An 18,394-nucleotide genomic window follows, 5' to 3' on the forward strand; every position below is an offset into this window, starting at 1 on the left:
GTTCAGTGGGATAGGCTTAATGCAGTATGATGGTGTGTTTGCCATTTGCTTAGTGGGGCCTGTAAAGTGTCATGTGCAGAAAATAAATATTGAATATAAACAATGTTCAAACAGCAATTTTCTACTTACATATATGATACTATAAAGACACTACCAGCATGCGGAGATATACTGTTGTATGCAAACATTTCGACGTTGATTTTCTAAGTGAAAATAATTATACAAATCCTTTACAGCAAATGAAATATGGCATGTTAAATATATTCCACATGCCGTAACCTTTGTAAATGCCATTTTAGATTAAGCAAATAAACAGTAACGAACTGTGCATTAAAATGTGCCCAATTCTGTTCTCTGTAGACACTTTCTGACTCAGAAAATCAAGCCAAACTTTCACATACAACTGTATAATATTTCTAATCAATATTACAGAATTACAGAGAACATGCTGCCACTTATTAGACATTTTAATAAATAAAACATTGTTTTCAGATCAAATCAAAATGCACAACCTGGTAAACTACAGCAGAAGGTCATGGAGGTCATGTAATGTACTGTAATGTACTGACACTATACAACAGTCACGTCAGTATTTTCCACATAGTTGATCTCAGCACTGACAGTGATGGTTGGTGGCTCCGTGCTTTTATGCTCCTCAGGTAGCGTAGTGTTGACTTTCTCTGACGTTGCCCGTATTTGAGGCCTGGACTGTGAGGGAAAGGAGAAGCGGTCCAGTGGTGCATGTTCTATCCTGCACAGGCTGTCTTCACTGTCACTGCTGTAGCCAAGATTAGAGCACCATGGCTCCTCTGCCTGGGAGCTGAGCTGCACGGCAAGGGGCAATGCGTCCTCAGTTTGGATGGACTTGTCAGTTTTACTCCCAACCCCCTCCTCAAGTCCGTAGGCCTCCTCTGGAACGGGCTCCACTTTGCGGAATATGTTCCGTGCAAAGAGGCCAATGCAGAACATCTCCACGATCACAGAGTAGTGGTAGATTACTACAAAACACAGAGTGGAAGAGGGACATAGAATTAGTAGCTTTTCCATGTCAACCCATGTCAGCTCAGGAAGGGCTGAGTAGTTGGTTTAGTTGTGTTAGAGCAGGAAAAACAAAAATCTAGGGCAACCCATGACTAGGATTGGGAACAACTGCTGTAAAGAATTCAATGTTTCCAAAGAAATTTGGAAAATGAAGGATAGGCTCTAAAGGACTCTAAAGGCCCAACATTTCAGTTGCTCATCCATAAATTAGTTGCATATTGTTTAATAGCAGTCACCGAATACTTTATAGTGGCTGAACCAATTTCTAATAGTTACTAAATAATATATCTTAAAATTAAAACTACTAAAACCTATAGTTTAAGGGGCTAAATTACATATTTTATTTTGTGATAATAATTGAAAAATATCACTAAATAATATGTCATATTAAACATATTACTTGTGCTATAACCTTTGTGCACGCTTGTTTGTTTGTTTTTTCCCATGTTAAATGAAGTGAATATGTTTTTCCTAATATGTTAAATTAAAGCAAAGCTCTTTGAACAACCACTAAAAGACACATTTCTTTTTGGGATGAGCTGAGAGATACAGGACCCTCACTGAAAGTGAAAGAAGCATGTGGACTGACATGGTACAGTAATAATACCAGTTTTAACTCTAGGAGGGAGGTAGGACAATTCTAAGGGCCAATGACTAACAAGGGCCCTAAAAGTTATTAAGTTATAGGAGTTTTTTGACAGAATTGGTAGAGTTGTGGGGCCCACTGTAAGTGGCCCACTGGGGCCCATCTCACCACAGGGCCTTAAATCCCTGACAGCAGCCCTGCAGTGGAGCATCACAATTATTTTAAAGCTGTTATTTTAAGGTAATATGCTGCATAGTGTTGCTTTAAGTATACCCCACATATATTAAAACAAGCAACTACATTTTACTGTGTATTAAAATATGCAGAAGTGTGTTCTCTGTAGAGGGTGTGTATTTGTTCTTACTCAGAAAACCAATAACATGTCATTTACCAAGGTTCCCAAATCTTTGCTGGGAATATGAAAGGCAAAAGGTTCCCCAGGACCAGAACTGGGAACCGCTGCCAAAGAGTATTCAAGAGTATTCAAAGAGTATTCAAGAAAAATTCATTCTTAGAATAACCAATCAAAGTTTCAGTAAGCACTTACTCTGGGAGCGGAACAGATCAGAGAAGGGAGGTGTACATGGCACAACTTTAAGCGCTCCCATGGTTTCCAGAATTCCATTTTGAAGTCCACACAAGACCAAGACCACAATGATGCAAATAAACTTGGCTCGAAGCCCGTAGCCATGCAGTGCTCTCTTTGTTGCCTTATAAAACAGCAGGTAGCCATAGAAGGACAGAAAGGTGGACACACCAATGATGGCATTCACATACACATTGGGATTGACTGAATCCACCTGAGAGACAAATGGGAAAGAAATGCATTACGGTTGATATGCTGGACATTATGCATTATAGTGTAGCAGAAGCAACCTGGACCTGATAACCCAAATGCTTGGACAACTAGACAGTTTCTGTCTAGTCACAACAGTGATATGCTAAAGCATGTGTATTATTATACTGTCTAAGGTTGGTGTGTAACAGGTCGTGACACTTCTCCTAATAATGTCCGTATCCGTTGTTTGTTTTCTTGTATTTTTTACCTTGAAGTTTTTCCCATTCACTGTTTTATGATCCCTGTCCACCCTCTCTTTATTCGCATACACATCTACATTTGATGCACCCACCCTTATACCTCCATGCACACTTTACACTTAACCTTTAACGGAAATCAGTGTACAATGTAATCATGGAGAATAGCTATTGGTCTATTCAGCATGCAATGTAACAATGTAAAAAAGGGAAAACAGAAAAAATGGACATGCAAGGTTTTTGTGTGACTGAGACGATATAGACAAGTCCCTGTACAGTATTTTGCTTTTTTGTATTACTTTTTATCATTTATATTTATGAAATTTGAAGATTGATAATCATGTGTGTCATTGCTAAAATGGCCCTTTTTACTTACATCACCATAGTCATACTGTTCATCTGTCCAGAGGACAAGAGTTATGAAGAACAGCAGTGATCTGACCACAGAGAGCTGCAGAACAGCTGCCATCATCCATCCCAGGCTTGTCCTATAACACAACAGAGGCAAGATGCAGATAAATTTATTATTATTTTATAATGTGACAGCCCCTGTGTTAGTCCTTTCTATGTCTCAATATACTCAAACTATTTAAGTCTTAAACGGTTACAGTGAGGATGTGGCATGCTAAAGGGATTCTCATTGTTTTGAGTATACATGGCTTTTGCATAGTCTGTTAAATTTGCCTGGCCAGACTAATATATTTAAATTTAACATAAAAATGAAATTGTTCTAGGTCTAGTTCATCTATATCTATTAGTCATTAGCTGTACAGTAAAGAGGAAAATATTATATTTTTGTGAATCCAAAGACAGCTAGGTCAGGTTTCCCACACTTTTGTCCATTTGTTCTTTGAACTCATGTTTCTGCTGAAAGTAGATTTGTCTGGCTTTGAAAACATTACATTACATATGAATGATTACATACATAATCCATCAACAACAATATCTATTTAAATTTTTGGATTGAATATTTATACAATGCTGAAAGGATGTCATACTGTGCCTCGAAGAATTTGAAGATTGAAATCACAGCTGTGTATAGTCATATGCAAAGATTTTACAGCCCTGTTAAACTGGGATGTTTTGTTGATTTTCTAAATGAAAATAAGTAAGAAAACATATCCTCTATAGAATACAAACGTGTGTATTTATGCCAGTCCATATGCCTTTTACTTTGTCAATTCTACAGCACAATTATTAAGAATATATTAAGAATTTATCCCATATCATAATGTATCTGCTGAATTTAAAATGTGCCATAATCTTATGTGTGCCAAATTGTCGTTGTGTCCCACCAATATATTCAATCATGTAAATAAACAGTAACTGTGCATTAAAATATGCAGACATGTTCTCTGCAGAGGATTGTTTCACGTCTGTTCACTTAGAAAATCAACATGTCATTTAACTGGAACTCCTCTTCTCTGTACATACACTGTGTACTGTTCTCTCTACCTGAACACTAGCTGCTATACTTATTACTGAACTGTATTCTTGTTAATGTAGAAGATGCTGTTTACAACACCAGACTGGTCGACCTCAGCATCCACTCCTGAACCTCCCTCTTCATTTACACACACAACACATCACTGTTAGTATAGTATCTTTGGGCCTTAAATACCCACCTCATGCACACGTTTGCATTTGCATTGTCTATGTGAACTGCCTGGTGTTACGTCTATGGTCCTTGCACTATTGTATCATGTCCTACCTATTCTGCACCGGAGACAAAGCCTAACAGTGTCTCGTTGTACTGTACAACCCTGTACTAGTGTAATGACAATAAAGCTGCACTGAATTGAGTTCAATTGAATTCGACCAGAATTTTGCATACAACTGCCTTCTTTAGAAATGACATGAACTCATTACATTTAGCAACTATTTTGCATGTGAAAATGATGTCTTATGTTGTGAAAACTAATAAAGTATTTTCTAAGCTTCAGGCTTAAACCTGAATAATAATAAAAAAAACTGCTGAGACCTACAAGTGCCTGTAGTTGCATTGATATGCAAAACATTGGTGTATGTAATGATCTAATCCTAATTAGCCTACCTGTTGATGTTGATTAGGGGCAGGCAGCAGCAACAGCAGCAGGGGAAAGGGTTAGGAGATACCTGTTCACCCGCCAGAGCTTCCAGCATTCGGGCTTTTCCCCCAAAGAAGTTTTTGATGAGGCCCATAAATTTCAACAGAGTGATGGAGTGATACCTTTAAGACAGTACAACACAACCTTCTGTAACTGTGCGTCCATGTGTTCCTCCACGTGTAGAAAACTACTGAAAGTACAACAGATTTACAAAGTCACTTACAGAGAGGCTATAAAATTGCAGAGTGAAGAGGACCGAGGCACGTACAATGCAATGATGGACATCATTCCAAACACCTGAGTAGGAAGAATAGTGGTCAGGTACACGTTATGTCCAGAAGTATCTATTTCTCAAGCATTTCTTACAAAATCAAAGATATTAATGAGGTGTTGGTTCACATGTTTACATTAGATCAGTAGCCTTCAAACCTCCAGGAGCGTCAGAAGAGCTACCTTACCACAGATTTTGGAACCAACCCTACCTGATCCAACTAATCACTGCTTCCAGAAGTACTTGATTAGCTAAATGAGTATATTCGATCTCCAGGAGGATGTCTGGAGACCACTGCACGAGATGCTGGAACATTGCTGCTGGGATTTGACTGCATTTAGCTTTGGGTTAGGTCAGGTACAGACACTGTCCGATGAGCTCTGGCTCACAATCAAACCCAAAAGTGCTTAATGTTTCTTCAGCACTCCAAAGAGCATGACTTCAATTCTTCATGATTTGCTTGACACCACTCTAGCTGATGCCTGGTACTGCATATGGTGCATATCTCAGTCTTGTATATGGCAGCATCCAATTCTACTAGTAATACCTGGGTGCACTCATTCAACACCTGTGCCTTAAAATGAACTCTATTCCCTAGTTGGAAAGAATTGCATACAGTGCCTCCAAAGCAAATTGCAATACAAAATCATCTGCGGTTACATTTTGACCCATCAGCGCTGTTGTTTTACCGGGTACATGCCCAGAATCCACAGGTAGAGCAGTCTGCGTTTGGACGAAGGCACATGACGGAGGAAGAAGCCAACCTCCTCCAGGAAGAGAGCCAGCAGCAGTACAGCCAACACCGCCGGGATGAGGAACAGCCACAGCTCATTTTTAATCACTTTGTGTGGAAGAAACACAGCATTAACAAGTGGTATTTGCAGAAGCACAACAGTAGCTTGGACGGAATGGGAATTTGTCAGACGGATTTATTCTTATAGCTTTCAGAAAACTGCCATGATGCTGCAGTTGGCACTGCAGTCATTGCACATTGGACCCCCAAGACAAGATGTTTAGGCACCTATTGACCTATTGAATATCCTCATATGCTGTATTGAAATCACTGTGCCTTCTTTTCTGAATGCTAATGGAAATGAGTGAAATAGAGATATAGCATGGCAAGATATGCTGGGAAAAAACAGACAAGCTATAAAGCCATGTTGACGCAGTGACAATTTACATATTATACTGACTGTAAAATATCTTAAGGTATAGACAACTGTCTCCATTTCATTTTGGAAGGCGAATTTGTTGAATTTACAAGCTTTACATGCTAGAGAAAGGGTTTTCTAAACTGTTTGGAAAATGCTGTGATGCTTCAGTTTCACTTGAACATAAGAACTCTATAAAATCATTCCTTGCTTTGTGTGTTTATGGTTCAGTAAGGCATCCTACTGTAGACAGGAAAAGGCTGAAGTGCAAAACCAATGTTTCTTACCTTTGAAAAACTCTAACGAGAGTGGGATTTCAGCCCCCATCAGGCTGCAGTTGTCTACCCGCCTGAGCATAGCTCTTCTGAGAATTCTCAGCACTCAGAAAACCACCAGCCCAGTTGGGGGTTTTTTTTGGACCCTGGTGTAATACTCAAAAGAAGAAGACGAAGAAGACCTAAGCCATACGCTTCTTGTTTCATTAATCTCTACAAGTTAGCTGGTGAGGTAGTTTCTGATTGTCTATGTGATGTCTTCCTGCTCTCAGAAATTAATGATTGACAAAGACAGGTATAGTCACAGGTAAAGGGCCAAGTCCATCCTCCTGCATGTCCATGGTTCATGTCCTTTAGCTCATACAAATCGTTTCAAGGGAATAGCCATGGATAAATCACCATAGTCCCAAATCCAGGGTTGTCAGGTGTAGTCACCTGCACCATACAGTTTCATGGTTTCCTGCTGTCTTACTGTTGATCTAAGAATGACTTGATCATTAGCAAATCATGTGCTATGCTCTCAATATTAAATGACAGGTCTTGGGGAACTGGGATGTCAGATCATTTGGACTGTGAAAGTTGTCTCTAACCTTTTGGCACACACGTCTGTAGTCCACTTCTGCTAAAACACACACACATTGAAGCTTGGTTGATCAGCTTGGCTCTTAAACAGCATGCCTGTTTAAAAGGGTATGTTTTCATTTGAGTTTGATGGTTTTCCTGTACTACCAGCATGAGTAACTTGACCAAGTTAGTCGGCCAGTATGACCAGCTTGTACATCTGGACTGGAATGATAATATATGTGTCATGCGGGGAACCAGCCTAACCAACACACTTACCAACATAGGATATGTTTTTGCCAGATTAACCAACTTTTCAACCACCTTTAAATACCAGCTTAGACTATGTGAAACAGCTAGCAGGGTCACATAGTGGTTGGTTGGTGTTGGTGTGGCGCAACAGATAAACCCACTAGCTGCCAGTAAGCTATTACACCATGTAGGAGACTGGGGTTCAATTCCCAGTCTGGGTGACTGTACTGTGCTACACCAATAAGAGTCCTTGGGCAAGACTCCTAACATTACGCTGGCCCACCTCTGTAATACGAGTAACCTTGTAAGTTGCTCTGGATAAGAGCGTCAGCTAAATGCCATAAATGTAAATGTAAATATATTTAGCATGTAATGGTTTATCTCTGCTTGATCCAACGTATTGCATTCTAACTGCATTATCCAGTGCTGTTTTTTTTTCCAGAGGAGTTTTTACCCTGTCCTGTGATGGAAACCAGATCATTCTTGCCTTAGATCGTAATTTTTTTTGGTGAAGATTTTGAACCATTTATGCAGTTATTACAACGGAATGAGCTGTGAGCGTTATAAGTGCTTCAACAAACCCCAAGCCCGGGTCTTTTATTTTGAAATTGTGGGTCAGGTCCCGTGTAAAAGGCAGGACGAACACGGAACTCTAACAATAAACAACCTGGCCTTGACTGAATATATAGCTATCTAGCTCATCAGGGGCCTTTATTTTTATTTTTTCAATTAAACGATACATAAACCCGAGGGATTTGTAGATGGCTAGCCACATAAAAACATGAATATAGACTTTCTTCGTTAATAGCTATCTAGAGTCTCCTTGTTTGGAGCACCGGTTTGCTGTAACGGACTCTGTGATGGACTCTCCGTACAGTAGATTTGCTTCGTACGACTTTGACAGTGATGTTCGGTTTCAAGAAGGTCTAAAGAAAGTGTCTGACAAAGGTTTACTGGAGCTGAAGGTCTTTTATTATAACAGGTAAGTTATGCCTGCGTCGCTGAAGCCAGATCTGCATGTGATGAGTTCAAGGAAGGAAGGAAGGAAGGAGGGTAGGGAGGTTATCCTGATTAATGATGTAGGAGTTGATTATAGCGCTAAACATCAGTCAGTGTCTTAAATAAGATGACCGTTATCTGAGCTACTATGCAGCTATAATAAGAAGAGCAATTCTGTAAACCCTTTAATCAGTCAGTGTATTAACTTAAGGAACTTTGGCTAATTTGTTATCCTCCTGTATCCCCGTCTTCATATATTTTTTTTATAAATAATATGTAGGCAAAAATGAATTGACCAAAAAAGAACATAAATTAGGTTGTTTTCATAACTAATTTCTAATTTCTTTGAAATTAAGACCCCAGACCTTCTTTAAAAATTAAAAAAAAAAAAATTTATGCTGCCTTTTCACTTTTTTAAAAAAAAATCTAAATATGTCTATGGTGAAACTGTAAAATATTGTGTGTTGCAATTTCTGTGCCATATTGCCAATCCTTTAATCACAGTTGCAAAATGCTAATTAGGTTAATCAAGCTGACCAATCTGCTGTATTCTTTCTTATAGGTTTGTTGAACCAGTTGATTTAATTGGTTGTCAGGAGTGGCAGGACAGACACCAGGATCTGCGACCTCAGTCAGCTGGAGATCTACTACGGACTACTACGGCTACGGCTACTACGGACACCAGTGTTAAAGACAAAACGCGTGGCTCTGAGGAGCTCACACTGTTGGATCAGGAGACCAAGTCAGCGCAGGGTGATTCCCTCTCTTTCGCAGAAGTGTTCCGCAGAATTCAAGCCGGGGAGGAGATCCCCGGACTTCAGAAGTTGGACATTAAACCTTGTAACCACAAACCTTCAGCTTCTCAAATGTCAAGGAAGTCGAAGCCTTGGGAGAAGTAACGTGTTTTAAAAAGGCCCAGTTCACTGTTTACACCAACGGTCTAGTTTTTGCTCTTTATGACTGTACATACAAAGCAATAAAAGAGATAGATTTTTACACCAGTCTCAGTGTGGCCCTCAACAACATATGCCATGACACAAGATGATACTTTAACTAAGTGGTTGGTGAGGCGCAACAGATAACACCACTACCTGCCACTGAGTTACAACACCATGTGGGAGACCAGGGTTTGATTCCCGGTCTGGGTGACTATGCTGCGCTACACCAATAAGAGTCCTTGGGCCAGACTCCTAACACTACATTGGCCCACCTCTGTGATATGAATAACCTTGTATGTCGCTCTGGATAAGAGCGTCTGCTAAATGCCATAAATGTAAATGTAAACTTATTCAAAGGGCAGATGTCCAAAGTTCTTTCTAAAAATGTTCATTAAGCTTGTGGTGTTGCTTTTAAAGCTCTGTAGAGGGAAAAGGAGAATGAGTTTTAGTTTGGATTGAGGAAAAATCCTTGTCGTTTTTAAGACTCTTTCATCGCAGTTGACCAGTGACAAATTTTTGGGCCCCAATCATGTCATGTTTTGAGTGACAAGTATTTCTTTAGCTTGGTGACTGTCTCTCTGGGATCTCCTGCATCCTTTGCCGGTGCTTTGTAAACCCTTATCTAGGAGAATGCAAACAGAGATGCCCTTTTCTGATAGAAGTCATACAATCTTTGAAGACAAATGCATTTGGTCACTACTACTGAATGACAGAATTAACCATAGCATTGCAATTGCACTGTATCACACAATGCTTCCAGTGGAGGAACAGTGAAACCGGCCAACCGCACCTGATACGATGTCAGCTGTACACACTTGGAGGACAACAATAACTGCCAATTTGATGAAATCAGCTGACAGACGCCTGCAATGGCCAGTTATGTTGTCTGGGCCTCCCAGCCAAGGACTGGACTGCTGATAGGGCCACAAACATGTCACTTGTTTCTCTTTAAAGCTTTTTCACCTCCCTCATTATGTCTGAGATTGCAATAGTAGATATTCTCATGAACAGCACAACTGGACGATGAGAAGTAGATTCAGCCAAGAGTCTTTCCAATCTTATTTGGGGGAATTGAATCCATTCTTCTCAGCAAATCTCAAAGCTTCGAGTCCTTTTATTTTCCATTTTAATTCTATTTTAGTTATTCATAAATAATAATCAGTTAAGTATGGCTATTTATAGCACCTCTTATCTTGAGTCAAAGCTTGTATTGGTGCTCTTCTTATTTTCCCTGATCCCATCACACGCAATCCAGCTAATCAGCGAATTAACAATCTCTACTCAAGTTGAAATGAGTGTGTTAGAGCAGAAAACACCAAAATATTCAGGACATGGGGGTACGTCAGGGTGCACATATGGCCTGTTACAGTGGCTACAAACTTTTGAGTAATAGTATAAGTGATTTGATTTACATTCTCAGGATATCTAACACAGGTGAGCCATCACAGCACAGAATGCCTGCCTGCAGGTGGAAGCCAGATATGAATATCAATATCATATTTAAACACAAACATAAACTTTTTAACAAAGATTTATATTAGGAACATATAAATGGATCATATAAAACTCTGACCGGACAGGAACACGAGAGTCTAGACAATCTGATGAGTGCAGCTCTTACTGGATTTTGCACTGGTGACAGTGTTCAACTCTGGGATAGAGCAGACCTGATGGATCCCGTGTCTATGGAGAGTCTATTGAAACAGAGATAAGTGAGGCACTCCCAGCAATACGATGTGTTTCTTCAACTCAAAATAAAAAAAAAACAGTCATTTAGCACTACTTCACACTGGCATAACATTAAACAATTCAGTGAAGCCACAGTTGTAATCGGTGTGAGGTATTTACAGAATTTACTGAATGCTAAATAATGCTAAATGACAGAGGTGTGAGTGAGTGAGTATCTTGGGTGTGAATGAGAAAGGCCTCAATGCCAGGTTTAAATGCTTTGCTGTTCTAGAGGTGTCCTAGAATAGAAAACTGTATTTAGCCCACCCCTGCAACAGCTCTCTCAGCTTCCCACATCTCCACCTCCTGTATCTGTATTTGCCTCTCTGACCATACCCTTAATAATTCAAAGGTGCTGGTCACTGACCTAATATTCCACAAGGCCCAGAGCTGCCATTTTCTTTACTCCATGGTCACTTCTCCAGCTCTCCTGCACCCACCCTTATAACACAAGAGAGTGGAATGGAATGCTAAAAGATAAGAGTATACTGTGCAGTGCAGCACGTGGACATACCATAGTAGCAGTTTGCCTTGGCTTCCTCTCTTCAGAGAGGACTAGCCAGGCTGAAATCCATGGGCAGTTTTTTTAGCACTAAGCAACCAATCAAGTCACAATTAGATACATTTTTCACAGTACAAATTATGAAGACATCAAAATCAGCCTACCACCCTACCACCTTTGGACACACAAGTCAAGTCAAATTTATTTGTATAGCACTTTTTACAACTGTTGTTGTCACAAAGCAGCTTTACACAATTAGTAAAAGTCAGAAAAAAATAACATAAAATGTAAAAATCCAGGACCCCTAGTGAGCAGCCAATGGCGACAGTGGCAAGGAAAAACTCCCTTAGAGCTGGACTAAGAAACATTGGGAGGAACCAAGACTCACATGGGGGATCCATTCTCCTCTGATCAGAACTATTTATAAATTATTGATAAAAGTCACCGAACCATCTATACTGTTAAACTGTTCTGATCATAATCATAATATAATAATCATGGTGTAGTATAACGTAATATAGTCATAGCAGTGATAGTCAGAGTAATGAGAGTAATGATAGTTAATAGTGGTGATATTAATAGTGGCAGATAGTTAAAGAGTCCATTTAGGTTTGAACATGGTCATTAGACAGGTAGCAAGGAGCAACCTTAGATGTTTAGACATTGGGTTGTCTTAAACTGAGGGGAAAAACAGCTTCCAATTTCTGTTGCATAACAGTTTTTTTTTTTTAGATGTTTTAGATTTTCCACATATTTGTTGTAATAGCAAGATTATGAAATATTTGGTATTTCTTGCTCTTGGGCTTCACAGACAGTCAGGGACTACTTTGAGCCACCTCTGAAGGACACACTTTAAACACACATTTCTGGACCAGCTGAGAGACACAGAACCATCACTGAAACAATCACCACCTATGCTGGTTACATAGTACAGTGAAGCATCAACATTATTTTAAAGCTGTGAAGTTTTTTTGTTTTGTTTTTCTTGTTTTTTTACATGAAAATGAATTGCTCTTGGCCTCCATAGGCCCCAAATTCCATATTTTATCAATATAAATACATACAAATAGTAAATAGCTCCAATTTGTTCAATCTCCAACTGAAGAAATACAGTTCAGTTAGACTGGACATTTAGCTGATGGTTTTAATGGCTTTTCTACCATGACTGTTTAGCAAATGTACAAGAGATCTGCTGAGCTGCCAGGTAGTATTTTAAGACACAGACTCCACTCAGTTCCACTTTCAGATGTCGACGGTTTATGCCTTTAGTGATATTACAGTCATTTGGAAATTGGAAGTGTAGTGTGGCCTGTAATGCATTCTGGAATATTTGTCTGTGCCAATGTCAAGTCCACACACAAAGTCATGTCCTGGTGCCTCTTCGATAACATGGGTGGAAAAAGAACACATCCGGGCATTTGGACTGTACTTGGCTAGATGTGAACTTCTGAAGGGAACAGTACTTAGGCTGTGGCGATGACGTTTCACAAGAACACAAGTACAGACAAGAATGCAGATTCAGAACCAAATCGCAGGGAAGACATTATACAAATCTGACTACTACTATCAAAATGTCAGTACACATGCTCCATTTAGGACGACCAACGCAGATTCACAGACATGATGCAAATTCAGTCACAAAGCAACAGAAGTTTTGTTTCCGGAGTTCACAAAAAGGGACTTTTCACTGATGTATTTTGTATAACATCCGTGAATTTGCAGCGCGTTGGAAAAAATGTAGCACAGGTGTTGTGATTTTGATGGACTCGTTTGCAAAGCGTTGGACTTTTTTGGCCAACACAAAGAATCTGACTCCATATAAGTGCAGTTTTGTAGTCTTTAAACCAGAGGTGCCAGAGTTTTTTGTCTTTGGGAGCCAAGGCCGAATACTTGTAGGCTGTGGGTCAGAAATATACATAGTTGTTTTAGAAATAAAGTAAGTACACTGTTAAAAGTAGAAGATCCCTGAAGAACTTTTGGAACCTTCTTCAGTATTAACCTTTTTCATCTACTTCAAACTAACTTTTCAAACTAAAGAACTTCCAAAAGCTTCTTACTATCACTATTTCATAGGGAACATTAAGTTATATACAATTTTTCATTGTTTTAAATTTCTAAAAGTCTAATTTTCTCCTTAGGTGAAGATGTGGGTTTAGTGTAATCTGCTGACAGGCCAAATCATACATCCTCATGGACAAACCTTGACGCATTGGCAACACTTTGGTCAGGCATGCTCTGAAAGGATCTCCAAAGCTAACAGGTGGACAAAACAAGACATACAAGCTGAAAACAGAAAAGGCCCTTACTACTGAAGTGGCTCCTCTCAATGGAACATCTTTGAAAAAAGCAAAGGGTGCAAAAACAAGACCACACAAAACCACATACACTTTTTAAAGAGAGCAAACTTTGCATCTAAACATACCAGGACAGTTTTAGGAGGGTAAATACTGTCAAATGTGGCTTTATCTGTTTAGAATCATAGAATCGTATAATGTCTTCTGTAGAAAAGAACAAAAACAATAAGTCAACCCATTTATAAAGTGCAACAATGAAACTCCTTTAATAACATTACTAACAATAATTAGAATTACAATCATAAAGCTGTTACTTCAAAAGACACAACAGGACACATAAATAGAACCTCTCTCAAGGTATAAAACATTCAAAAGGTCAGTGTGCAAAAGCAATGTGCCGAATGTGGCTGATAAAGAAATCTAGTTGATGGTGTGCCTGCGAAAGCACGACCTATGTATAGGTTACAACTCTTCCGGTTCACCCGGGTCATCTTCACCTTCTGTTTGCTGAATAAGAGAAAAGAAAAACGGTCAACTGAGCGCTAAAGATCTGACAACGGTCTGAAGTCACAGATGATACTCACATCTGCATACAGAATAGTGAAGATCGTTTGCAGCGTAGGGTCTGTGTTCTCCCCTTTCTCCAGGCAGAGATGCTCAATGTTCCTCAGTTTGCCGTAATAAAAGTCTCTCTCCTGCTCCAAAACTGTGACGGTGCATTTCAGATCATTGATCTGGTGATCAGTAAAAAAAAAATAAAAAATAAAAAACAATAAGCAACAGACTGGGAATAATGAGACTGGGGAAGCTGCTGTGCTAAAACCTATGCTGAATAGGCAGATTCTGACTATCAACCCTTAAATGCATGGTGCTATATTGCAACAATCTTTTTTTTGCCTAGCATATAAAAATTATATACACTATATGTACAAAAGTTTTGTCCACATAACAGTCTCTTCTGAAATTAAGGGCTAAATAAAAAAAATCCACACACAATTATGCTTTCACAACTGAATTTATGCTACTTTTGTTGACTTGATTGCATTCAGCAACAAGAGCATTAGTGAGATCACCTCAAACTGCTCCACAGCATTGCTTCATCTGCTCCAGACAGTCCTATTCTATTGGCAGTACATCCCTGCTCTAGACAAACTGTGTGGGTGCAACTTAATGTAGCTGTCCACAAACATATGGAGATATATATATATATATATATATATATATATATATATATATATATAATTTAACATATTTAAACATATAACATTTATATTCCAAGCCATTAACAGAATAATTATTTCCATACGTTTCTGTGTATTAATAACCATGTAAAAAGGTTTGTACTTGAATGATGAAAGTAACCAGTGTCCAATGGCAGCGTACTGGTTTACTTCCACTGCATGCACTGCAATTTATATGCAATGTTGGCATATGAGAAGAAGATAAATGTAAAGAAATGAAATTTCATAGGTATTCAAAATTCATGCAATAAAGGGATTTCATTACATATTCCATTAGAAAGCAAACAGCCTCTAAATGTCTAAAAACCCACTCATCCGCCTCAAGTCATGTTTTGCGTTATGAGTCTTACACTTGCATATGGGATGTCTGGCACTACGCAAGATGCAAAAATATCTCCTTTAAAAACAAGCAAAAGTACATTGTATAATCCATCTGCTGTCCAATTAAAAAAATAATAATAATAAAGGTTTGCGGCAACCCAACGACATTGAAACCAAGATAAAATATCAGAGAGTAAATTATTATTGGCAAAACCTAACCATTTGAGTCAGATCCTCTTTATCTGCAGCAGGTGCTGTCTTAGGAGCAAGTGTGGTTGATCTCTGTGGAGCTGGGTAACAAAACACAGTAGTTGTAAGAACATGGCACATAATACACAAACACTCAAGAAGTGTTATAAATTTTAAAACACCACGCATCTTACCAACTGGTGCTGTTGGCTTGACTGAAGTAATGCGTGCCTCTGCAATTATAATTAAGATTAACCAACTTGCAATTAAAAAAAAAAAGATATTCTTCTAATGGTCTGGACAGTTTATACAACATTCAATACATCTTATACACTAGATTACATGACTTCATAAATAAAACGTGGTACTGGTGTATTCTGTCCAGCTCTATCCATTAAGTCATTTCTCCTCACCCGAGCTGCTGCCTTTTCTTGGTTTGTTTGCCACAGCTGTAGCCGGAGACTGCGAGGTAGCGGCCTCCTGTCCTTGCCGCGCTGCTTCTGGATCATACTCCTTCCCGTCATAGTTCGCATCGAAGAACTTCTTAAACCACTGCACAAACTCGAAGTTATCCTGGAATTTCCCTTTCACAAGCTTGTCCACAGGGATAACCTGTAAAACAGGGGTAGAACAGGTGGAATAAACAAATGTTTTTTGGTTTGTTTTTGACCAAAGGGGAAAATATTCAGCCCGTTTTGTCCTTAGGACACTGGGGTGTGACTCACTTTGTTGACCCCAAGCTTCTTAAAGCTGGCCTGGAGGATTTTGAAATTGTAGATGAACTCATGCTCCAGCTTTGCTTGGAATTTCACTTTCTTCAACGGCAAGCAGGACGGGAACAACATATCCATAAACTGACAGTATGCAGCACCTAGGAAGACCGTAACAGCAGCAGTCACCAAAAACACAGGCCACAACTGTGGGTGATCACTTTACTAGACACAGTTAAACATCACTGTATAGGTTTTACTGCCATAAGCAAATCTGGATAATCTAGTAGTTTAATATGGTGGTTGTCTTTATTTTACAGTGAAATGGGGTTGGGTATACATTCCCTTACACCATTCAAGCCTTGGAGGGAACTTTGACTGGAGTAAAAACACTCACCTGAGGATAGCTGTTCAATCTTAGCATGGTTCATCTGCAGAGAGGTGTTAATCCAGGTCAGCATGTCATGGCGACTGAGGTTGTCACTAGTTACTGAGGTAGAGTAGACGTTCACAGCCATGGCTAGAAAAAACTAAACAAAACACGAGTTAATGTAGCTAATGTAATCTCTCGTTTATTCAGAAAGCGCAAACTGTAAAGGCTGTATGATCACTGAAGTCTTGGGTGTACCCACCCTCCAGCGCACAGCTATCCTAGCGCTAGCTAACTAAACGTTGAAGGCATCTACAGCACTTTCCTGCCAGCATCTAACTAGCTAACAAAAAGAATAGTAGCTAGCTATGTGTAATAAGTATTTTTGACGGATAGAGAGACAGAAACCACTCAACCTGTACTCTAAAGCTGCTGTAGCAGCCAGCAACATGGACCAGACCGGACCGGACCCGACCCGACAGTCCGGATACTGTTAGCTAGCACTACCTTATTTACACCTGAGGAGCCAGGTTAGCTACGACTACATTCAGATCTTAAACACGTAGTGCTGTTCAACTTCTGATCTGAACATCTGAACAGACCCCCACAACACCATCATTCTGACTGGAAGAAAGCAAAATAAATAAATAAATAAATAAATAAAATAAATCCCTGACGGACTCACTTTTGCCGTAGTTTGCTCCTCAGTAGTGTTGTATCTGCCGCCTCGGCCGCTACAGGTGCAGCCTTCACCTCCGTTGGTTCGCGCCTGCGGTCACCTGATCCACATGGACCTAGCAAAATACAGGTCCTTGTGAGGCGTATTAACCCTTTAAAGCCTGGACCTTCCAATTATAGCCAGAAAATTCCAAATCTTTCAAAGTGAAGTTCTTATTTTACTTTCGGAACAATTATTTTTTAAAGGTTATTAAATAACATTTTACGTCTGACTTTTATTTTGTATCATAGGTGATACATCCGGAATTTGTGGCTCATAACAGGTGTTGTTTTTGTTAAACAGACGTAAAGGTACAACTGTATAACCACAAAATGTTTCTCAAGTAATTTCAAGAAATCTATGTATGTTTAGAGGCATGTAGCGCGCAGTTAATCCACAAGGGAACAGACAACCTGTATCTGATTATTTTCTTATTTATGTAAATAATAATTATTTATTTATTATATATATTATTATATATATATAATATTTAGCTACATTATATATATATATATATATATATATATATATGCCTAAAACACAGCACCCAAAAGACCTAAACAGCTACAGGCCGGTGGCACTGACTTCTCATCTGCTGAAGTCACTGGAGGTGCTGGTCCTTAACGACATCCACTCTCTGGCTTTGCCTACCAGCCTGGTGTTGGGTTGGATGATGCTGTCATCTATCTTCTACACAGAGCTCTTTCTTACCTGAAGAAGCATGGCAGCACTGTGAGGATCACCTTCTTTGATTTCTCCAGTGCTTTTAACACCATACAGCCAGTTGTTATTGCTTTTTTTTTTACTTTCATTATTTACATTGTGTATATAGTGGTAATTTAGTGTCTTGCTATCCCTTTTCTGCTGTGACACTGAGAATTTCCCCACTGTGGGACTAATAAAGAATTATCTTATCTTACTGTTTTCATTGTGTTTTATTTAGGAATTCTCTCATATAATTAATTATTTCATTACATTAATAACGCTGGGGTTCTAACAACTCAAGTATGATACACTTGGCATTAAGGGGTTAAGGGGTTAACTATAGTAGGTACACATGTATTTTCTTAGGCCCAGATTATGTCTAAATGAAGTCCCAATCTGGGGTGATTTACCATGGGCTCT

General features: G+C 39.2%; 2 protein-coding genes across 6 annotated transcripts; both read right to left on the reverse strand.

Annotated features, from left to right (window-relative positions):
* Positions 1 to 455: 455 nt before the first annotated feature.
* On the reverse strand, positions 456 to 6,645 carry LOC140556838 (organic solute transporter subunit alpha). 2 transcript variants are annotated; one of them, XM_072680924.1, is made up of 7 exons: positions 6,459 to 6,645; positions 5,710 to 5,861; positions 4,973 to 5,046; positions 4,716 to 4,871; positions 3,039 to 3,150; positions 2,175 to 2,427; positions 456 to 998 (listed from the first exon to the last, which is right to left on the reverse strand). In XM_072680924.1, the coding sequence occupies exons 1-7, from the start codon at positions 6,526 to 6,528 to the stop codon at positions 571 to 573; spliced, it is 1,245 nt and encodes a 414-aa protein (XP_072537025.1). In that variant the 5' UTR covers positions 6,529 to 6,645; the 3' UTR covers positions 456 to 570. The 2 variants fall into 2 exon arrangements, with proteins under 2 accessions (XP_072537025.1, XP_072537027.1); XM_072680926.1 differs by lacking the exons at positions 5,710 to 5,861; positions 6,459 to 6,645 and adding an exon at positions 5,681 to 5,701.
* A 5,031-nt stretch (positions 6,646 to 11,676) lies between these two features.
* mapre1a (microtubule-associated protein, RP/EB family, member 1a) lies at positions 11,677 to 17,320 on the reverse strand. Of its 4 annotated transcripts, none has more exons than XM_072680930.1 (9): positions 17,237 to 17,320; positions 16,579 to 16,711; positions 16,197 to 16,342; positions 15,885 to 16,083; positions 15,666 to 15,704; positions 15,502 to 15,572; positions 14,305 to 14,454; positions 13,849 to 13,924; positions 11,677 to 12,894 (listed from the first exon to the last, which is right to left on the reverse strand). In XM_072680930.1, the coding sequence occupies exons 2-8, from the start codon at positions 16,697 to 16,699 to the stop codon at positions 13,889 to 13,891; spliced, it is 762 nt and encodes a 253-aa protein (XP_072537031.1). In that variant the 5' UTR covers positions 16,700 to 16,711; positions 17,237 to 17,320; the 3' UTR covers positions 11,677 to 12,894; positions 13,849 to 13,888. The 4 variants fall into 4 exon arrangements, with proteins under 4 accessions (XP_072537031.1, XP_072537030.1, XP_072537029.1 ...); XM_072680929.1 differs by having other exon boundaries at positions 11,677 to 13,323; XM_072680928.1 differs by having other exon boundaries at positions 11,677 to 13,924.
* Positions 17,321 to 18,394: the final 1,074 nt, after the last annotated feature.

The sequence above is a fragment of the Salminus brasiliensis genome, chromosome 6 (genome assembly GCF_030463535.1).
Source record: "Salminus brasiliensis chromosome 6, fSalBra1.hap2, whole genome shotgun sequence".
In the NCBI taxonomy this organism is placed as follows: Eukaryota; Metazoa; Chordata; class Actinopteri; order Characiformes; family Bryconidae; genus Salminus; species Salminus brasiliensis.

Bases quoted from the DNA above. Each gene is read 5' to 3' on its own strand.
- LOC140556838 (XM_072680924.1), bottom strand. From the start codon at position 6,528: ATGCTCAGGCGGGTAGACAACTGCAGCCTGATGGGGGCTGAAATCCCA. The intron at 5,047-5,709 runs GTAAAACAACAG...CTTCCTACTCAG, and splicing joins GGATTCTGGGCATGTACCCG to GTGTTTGGAATGATGTCCAT. The intron at 4,872-4,972 runs GTAAGTGACTTT...ACTGTCTTAAAG, and splicing joins TGCAATTTTATAGCCTCTCT to GTATCACTCCATCACTCTGT.
- mapre1a (XM_072680927.1), bottom strand. From the start codon at position 16,699: ATGGCTGTGAACGTCTACTCTACCTCAGTAACTAGTGACAACCTCAGT. The intron at 16,343-16,578 runs GTGAGTGTTTTT...CGGTCTTCCTAG, and splicing joins GATTGAACAGCTATCCTCAG to GTGCTGCATACTGTCAGTTT. The intron at 15,573-15,665 runs GTAAGATGCGTG...TTTGTTACCCAG, and splicing joins CAAGCCAACAGCACCAGTTG to CTCCACAGAGATCAACCACA.